General features: G+C 41.3%; 1 protein-coding gene across 1 annotated transcript in view; it reads right to left on the bottom strand.

Moving 5' to 3' along the window:
- Window positions 1-6,559: 6,559 nt before the first annotated feature.
- LOC102567778 (macrophage mannose receptor 1) overlaps window positions 6,560-7,972 on the bottom strand; it is a 96,127-nt gene continuing 94,714 nt past the window's right edge. Inside the window, exon 30 of the mRNA XM_059729057.1 lies at window positions 6,560-7,844. Within this exon, the coding sequence (XP_059585040.1) occupies window positions 7,657-7,844 (188 nt within the window). The 3' untranslated portion in view covers window positions 6,560-7,656. The remainder of the gene's footprint in view (window positions 7,845-7,972) is intronic.

Raw genomic sequence — 7,972 nt, 5'->3', positions numbered from 1 at the left:
ACTTCCCTTGATTTGCAAACAATACTCCAGTTAATATAACCCAGATACAAGCTATGATTTTCTTCAAGATATTTCTTGTAGTTTTGTGTAATCCCACAATTGTGGGACCCCACACTAAGTAGGTTATACTGGTCATCCTGGGGTAAACTCAATAAGATGTCTTCTAGGGTAAAATAATTGCTTTCAGTTCAAAAATGAAAAAGCACTAAAAAAATAATATTTAATCATTTGAAACTACTGCACACCAAGAAATCAACAGCAGAAAAAAGTCTGGCAAGGAAAGATGTGAAATTACTACCACATAATACAAGAATACTGATGAAAGAAAGAAAGAGAGAGAGAGAGAGAGAGGGAGAGAGAGAGAGAGAGAGAGAGAGAGTGTGTGCTTTTGGAGGAATTCCTGGCTGAAATACTCCACAAATCTATAAAAGGTCAGATTAGGTAATCACAGTGGTCCTTTCTGGCTTTCAGATCTACAGATAAAAAATAGGATACAGATATATGAAAATATCATGAGTATACATACATACACACACACTATTGACTAGTGATAATGACTATTGGCTACTAATATTTTATTCTGCATTCATTTCTGAACAGTGCTGAAATGCATTTAAATCACAGCATACAGAAAAAGAGTATTTTTTGAGTAGCACAGTGAAAGTTAAGGATAGAAAGAGTAGGTCAGCCTCTTGATACCAACCAATAATTGTGTTAAGATCATATGTAATAAACAAGAGGAGATTGGCACTGGAAAGCAAATAATCAAAATTGTTAGACAAAATAATAGATGGAATATTCCACCCATCATCTCTCTTTGCAGACCATAATTTGGTCCCAGGAGGACAGATAAACTGAAAGTAATGGGATTCACCATTCTGGCTGCCATCCTCACCATCTCCTGGGACCTGAAGATCCATTATTTCACTGTTGGGCCATGATCTTGAAAGATGTCCTAACCAAGTGAAGAGAGTGAACCAACTGATATTACCACCCCTTCATGGTTTAGCTAAATCTTGAGCAGCAACTGGAAAGCGAGACTCATGTTCCTACTCTCAGAACCTCATGTCTCCATTTCCTTTTCCATCATCTTCCTTGTTACCTATTTCTGTCCTTTTTCTGCTTAAAAGGACATTGATTTAACTAAAATGCATATTTTGCAACACTTCTGTGAGGATTTTGAAAAGCAATGTTTCATATAGCCTGACTTCAGTACCAGTTTGCCCAGGTCTTAGACTCATATAAAATTAGGGTTGGAAGGGACCTCAGGAGGTCATCTAGTCCAACCCCCTGCTCAAAGCAGGACCAGCCCCAACTTGATCATCTAGTGTTTTACTACCTTCCTAGTAAATTTTTTTTCCTAATATCTAAACTTTCCTGACTAAAACAGAGTTAGAAACTATGTGATACCTAATCTGCACAGCAAAATCTACTCTAATATGTTGGTGTCCTTACTTCTGCAGATCTCCATGATCCAGGAAAGCAGGGAGAGCAGAATAACAGAGCCCCCCACAACACCACTGCATCATGTTACCTCTCATGTGGACTGCTGGAGTACACAACGAGCAAAGCAAGGGCATTTATTTCACAAATAGTTCTATGATGGGAAGAGGAAAGAACAAGAGGGCAGAAGAATTTTTCCTGTGAAATGTTGAAATTCTTTCTAAGTACCTGACAAATTTGCTGGCTTGATTCTGCAGTTAACACACAAAAACTGGCACAGTATTGCTACTGTGGTTAATTTTAAAAGCAACAAGATCATGCTCTGGTACTTGACACATCTCTAAGAGCAACATCATGACATTGTTGACACTGAATGTTCACTAATGGCATTGGTTGCCAAACTCCAAAGTAAAATGAGTGGGACATAACAACAGCAGCTTTTTTTTAAAAACTTCATTCAAGGGAGCATTTAAAATTTTATCAGATCTTCCTGGCATGCTGGTGATTTGCAGACATCGAGGGTATCCAGTCTCCACTGCTTACCCACAAGCTTCAGTGTGCAAGTCAAGTGCAGCTAAGTCCCCAGAGGCAGGAAAACCCTGAGGTACAGCATTGGAGTGCATATGTAAACAGAGAAACATCTGTCCTACCAGTATTATGGTACCTTATTGATCTAGTTCAAGGATTTATCTTCTGTTTTCCCTTTAAGCTTAAGCACACTTATTGGGCTATTAATGTTTGTAAACCAGTTGGAAAGATATTTTAGAGCAGATCCCTTTATCTTTTCAATCAGGGTACTTACCATAAAATAAAATGAAAAACAAAGTTTTGTAAATAGATGTAGCCAGGGCCAATTAATCAGCAGCCAACTGTCTATCTGCAAAGACATAATCAGAGAACAATTGCTCCTTGTCTAGCCAGGAAAATTGTACTGCTTTAACTATTCTGGTATACTTAAAGGAATCTCTCTCTCTCTTTCCTCTTGGTCTTGGTGTGGCAAACTATGTTCTGTGCCAGCTTTTCTCTAGTTGTGAAGTTGGAAATAGGAGTCAGCATCAGAACAGAAGTTGCATCTCTCTGTGCTGTTCTTTTCTCTCCTTTTCTGTGTGTGTGGATCAGGCTCCGATAATAGCAGCAGCACTGACAGCTCCAGCACATCTGAGTGTAAGAGGTGCCGTTGAAATAAAAATCTTGCTTAACGTTTTTAATGGTAATGGGTTTACTGTGAGACCAAGTATCCCAAGCATTGAGATCTCTTTACTCAAACACCTGAACTTGAGGTACAGGCAGAATTGACAATGTTTGCCCTATCTGGCCACAGAAAGCAGTTTATAACCATGACCAAACACAAGTGCACAGCTGCAGACCATTTAAAAGTGGCTGATTGAGTGAAAATCTGAACCCTCATTGCATGAGAGGTCTGATGAAGATGTTTCAAAACACTGCATCTTCTGTAACTTGTATCTGCCTCCCTGCCAGTCTGCAAAGCTTCCAGAATGGGAGGGGGAAAGGAAGTGGAGAGAGTTTCGTCTGGAGGTTTTTCAATCCCCACTGGAGGGTGAAGCAGGTGTATTGGAGTCCCCCGCCCCTCCTGATCCTACCCCCTAGTGGGTAGGATCCCCTCGCCTCAGACTTGCCTCACAGGGGATCCTACCAACCAGTGCCCACTGAGTTTATGTTTGCTTTTCCAAAATCCAGTATCCTTATTCTGTTGCTCTCCTTTCTTCCTTTCTCCCATTAGGATCTTGAAGCCTATCGTTTCATAGATTCATAGATGTTAGGGTTGGAAGGGACTTCAATAGATCATCGAGTCCGACCCCCTGCATAGGCAGGAAAGAGTGCTGGGTTTAGATGGTCACTGTCACCCAAGTTACCCTCCATCTTCACATTCTCAACCAATGCTCTTTGTTTCTGAGCAGTAAATCAAGAAGAGATTCTACCTAGTTGGCCTCTCTACCTTCTGTATAAAAAAGTTCCATAATTCACTATACTTCCAGAATAAGTTTATTAAAGTTTTCTTATAATCATTCTTTTAGGCTATTTAATTTTTTTGGGCCTACCTTGATCCCTCAGATGATATATAAGGATCAGCATGAGAGTCTAATCAAATATGAATTTAGATGGATCACAATATGCATAAATTGACATTAGATAGAACCTGTTTCTCATTGTAGATTTATTCTGGGGGTACCTGCCCCCCATTTAGGTCCTGTTCCAGATCTGTTTTCTGGCTGAAGATTCTTCTCTTCAGGTCTTTGATGTCAGGACCCTTTACCATGATTGGAAGGCCTTTCTGCAATTTTTTCAATAGCATGTGTTTTTTTATCCTCCTTACATTATACTTGTGGTTAAATTAGCATTGTTATCATGCCATAAATAGTAACAATGCTACATGTGCAGCTGATTTATGGTACCATAAAGTGACAAAACAGCCATGAAGATATTCCACAAAATATGTGGTTTATTTGTATGGTATCACAGAATCATAGAATCAAAGGACCAGAAGGGCCTTGCATAATGATCAAATCCGGTCCTCTGCCATGGGCAGGAAGTTATTGGGCTCAAACAAGCTCAACTAGGTGCTTATCCAGCCTCATCTTGAACACCTCCAAGGATGGCGATTGCACCACCTCTGCTGGGAGTATGTTCCAGATTCAGGTAACCCTTATGGAAAAAAAGTTTTTTCTCATGTCCAGCCTACATTTTTCCTCTATTAGCTTGTGCCCATTGGTCCTCTCCCCTAGATCTTGATGTTCACCTCTAATGTACTTGTAGGCAACTATCAAGTCACCTCTCAGTCTTCTCTTACTCAGACTGAACAGGCCCAGTTCTTGGAGTCTCTCCTCATAAGACCTTTCCTCCAGGCCCTTAATAGGATGCATGGCCCTTCTTTGTACCCTCTTGAGCTTATCCACATTCTTCCTGAAGCGTGGTGCCCAGAATTGGACACAGTACTCCAGCTGTGACCTCACCAATGCCAGAGAGGGAGAAGCACCTCCCTGGATCTATTGGTATCATTAACTGAATGTGTAGCAACCTGCCCTATTCTGACAATCATTGACAGAATTGGCATGGGGGAAGCAGTCAGCATCAGGACTAAGACAGTTCTGATCCTTGCCAAAAGTGAACTGCCAGAGGAATGGGTTGCAAGGTTCTCCAGTAAAGAGAGATGAGAGGCTCCTCCCTCTAGAAATCTGGCAATGTTATGCCCTGCAGTACCCCTGCAGGCAAGGCACTTGTTAAGTCATTGGGAACCCTGGGGCTCCCTGTGATCCAGAGAGCTGACTGCATTGTCCTGCAGGGTCTGGGCAGTTTTTTGGGCTGGGCTGGGCTGGGCTGGGCTGGGCTGCATGTATGGGACCCTGGGATTAGAGACCTGATCCTGGGATTGCCATGCACCATGGTAGCAGAAAACTGCATGTGCAGCCCAGCTGCACACATCATTTTAAAAGGTCCTCAAATTCTGGGCTGTCAGAAAACCATGTGTGCAGCTGGACCAGTTGCAGACGTGTCTTTTAGATGTCCACTGGGAATCTTGGAGTCAGAGAGAAACTTGGGGAGAGGCTTGAGGAAAAGATCCCAGGGTCTTGGTGGGGGGGGCCATAGATTTGCAGCCTTCAGGTGGGGGGAGCCCCAGGCTCTCTGCTAGTAGTGGTGCATTTGGGATGTGATCCTCATTCCCAACAATTGTGCCTCTTGCTATGCGTGTATGACATGGCAGGAGGCACAACTGTTTGGATTAGGAATCAGATCCCATCTTGTTCTGGGGAAGCAACTCTTCAGAGGAGAGGACCAATGGTCACAATCTAATAGAGGGAAGATTTAGGCTTGACATAAAAAAAAACTTTTTTTCTGTAAGGGTTACCAGAATCTGGAACACACTCCTAACAGAGGTGGTGCAATCACCATCTGTGGAGGTGTTCAAGATGTGGCTGGATAAACACCTTATTGAGCTCGTTTGAGCCCAAAAACTAGTCTTCCAACTCCCTAAGAATATGCAAAGATAAAAATAGGAGAGGTACAAAAATATGCAATACTGTCCCCACCATTCTAATCCAAGCATTGTTATAGCTTTTCAGTTGATCAGGGAATCACATAGGTTTTATCAGTGGTGCTCCACCTTTTTGGCCAGTGAGCCAGACAGCCAGTACTTAGGCCATCCAAAGGTCAGAGCCAGCTGGTGGCCCTGATCTGGCATGGGACGGTCACAGGAGGGTCCTACTGGCCACCCAGAGGTGGACAGGGTGCAGCCTGACTCCAACTTGGCCCTATGGGGGGCAGGCAGGAGTGTGGCTTGGCCCTGCAGGGGAAGGGGGCACAGCCCAGCCCCAACCCAGTCTCATGTGAGGAAAAGGCATGGCTCTGACCAATCCAGCTATGGGAGTGGAGGGTGAGGCATGATTTTGCCCCAGCCTGCTGCAGGAATTTGGCAGTGTTGGAGGGTGGCCATATTCATTGCCACTGCTCCCCCACTTACAAATTTCCCCGCCCATAAGGAGCCCCAGGAAGCAGATACCTATGACTCTGTGGACTGCTTTTGACCCACAGGCTGGAGGTTGAACACCTCAGGGTTACATCAACAACTCTATTTTGAGGTAACACTAAGGTCACCTTCAGCCATGCAGGCTGCCCCTGCTACCTTTCTGATCTGCATATATGAAGTAAAAAAGAAAAGACAAGTAGTGGGCAGACTGATTCCTAGAAGGACTCTGTTTAACGTTTTGTTTTTCTCTAGAGGACCCCGTCTAGGAATCACATACACTACTTGTGTCTCGACCTGTACTTTCATTGTGGGCAGTAGAAGCAGGAGGTGGTACACAGAAGGGCCACTGGTGGGCATCTTGCTTAGCATCAATGAGTTCTGACTGTACTGTAGCCTCCATCTGGCTAGATGGAAGTCCAGCCTTGGACTCTGATGATCAGGTGAGCATGTGGAGGGGGCTAGACTGCTTGTGGGGAGCAAGTCAAGGGTTTTTAATGTAGATGGGTCACTGAGTTTGGTTCTGCAGATGTATCATATGGCAATCAGAGTGGTATAGACGTGTTTGCAAAGGTCTGTAATGAAATATGCAACTAAATTAAATTGAAACAAAAATGAAAAAGGACTTCATTTAAGTATCATTTTATACCTCTTTTATTTCTCTAATTTAGAAAGTGAGAAGCCAAAGCCAGGTCATAGCCACAAATAAATGCTTAGCTGGATCACAAAAAAGTCCATTTAATGAATTGTTACTTAAATAGGATTGTGTAAAGAACACATCACTTTCTTAAATTATTTTTACTGATGATTTGAATTTTATAGGAAAATATTTGTATTTGCAGAATATTATAAAAAATAGAAGACTGTAGAAAAATTTCTAGTGTTATTTAGTTAATGGAACTGAAGTTGATGGCACAAAAGAAAGGAAACTGTTCTTACCAATATATTGGTGAAATGTAAATTTTGTAACTGACATGGGACAGAAGTTCTATATGTTTTTATCATCAGATTTCTGTAAATCTAAAATTGTGAAGCTGGAATTTTTTTTAATGTTCTGTCTTTACATATTACAGACACACTGTAGTTCTGAACTGATATACTGAACAATCTATAAATGCTTTTCTATTGAATTTTATCAACATATGGCTATAGCTCTCCCAAGGTTATTCTGACTGAAACAGATATGCAGGATAAAATCTTAAGTAACTGGAATCCATGGCAGTTTTCCCACTGAGTTCACTGTGGCAAACATTTCCCCCATAATCTTTTAAATGCAGAGATTACATGCAGCCCTGGCTGCTAAAACTGTGTTAAGATCTCTGGAGTGGAGCTACATGGATACATTTCAGGGCAAATTCTCACAATTTGCATAACTAGAATGTCCTTCCTGAGTGTTAGCAACTCAGACCTCTGTAAAATCTGGAATGTTAGTGAATGTTGTGTTTTAGATATTTAAATATTATGCGTTTGCCTACTTCATAAATAGCGTACACTATATATTTTCATTTAACTGACTTTTAGAAGTGTTGCACAACTATAAAATGAATAATCAGTATCCATTATATTGTGTATACCTTGCAAACATACATACATACTCACAATAAAAATATTACTAAGTTGGTAACAGAAAGTAATGCTGGTCTATGATTTAATTTCTTCCAGTTGCTTTAATTTTATTAACATTTGCCATATATTAGCCAGTCATTTTTTCAATTTGAATGACTGTGTTCACCTCACTCATGGTAATCCACATGTCCTTGTATGTTACTCATTTCAGTTGCAATAGCTTCTTGTTTTTGCCTTTTTTTCTTGAAGTAGCAACATATTGCACATCCCGTTCCTACTAGAATAAGGACCAAAACAACTACGAACCAATGAATGCTGGTGGAAGATGTAAGAACACCTGTATCCATTTTTTCTCCTGCAAATACACAAAAACTGCTATACATGTGGATGATATTACAGATAGCAATATTCTGATAGTGATATCTCTAAACCAAAGTGATATCTGTAAATGTAATTCTACAGGAAGCACGTTAAACATACATG

Source organism: Alligator mississippiensis, chromosome 5 (genome assembly GCF_030867095.1).
Source record: "Alligator mississippiensis isolate rAllMis1 chromosome 5, rAllMis1, whole genome shotgun sequence".
NCBI lineage: Eukaryota > Metazoa > Chordata > Crocodylia > Alligatoridae > Alligator > Alligator mississippiensis.
The sequence above is the reverse complement of the archived record's forward strand: the minus strand, read 5'-3'. Positions and strand labels throughout refer to the sequence as shown.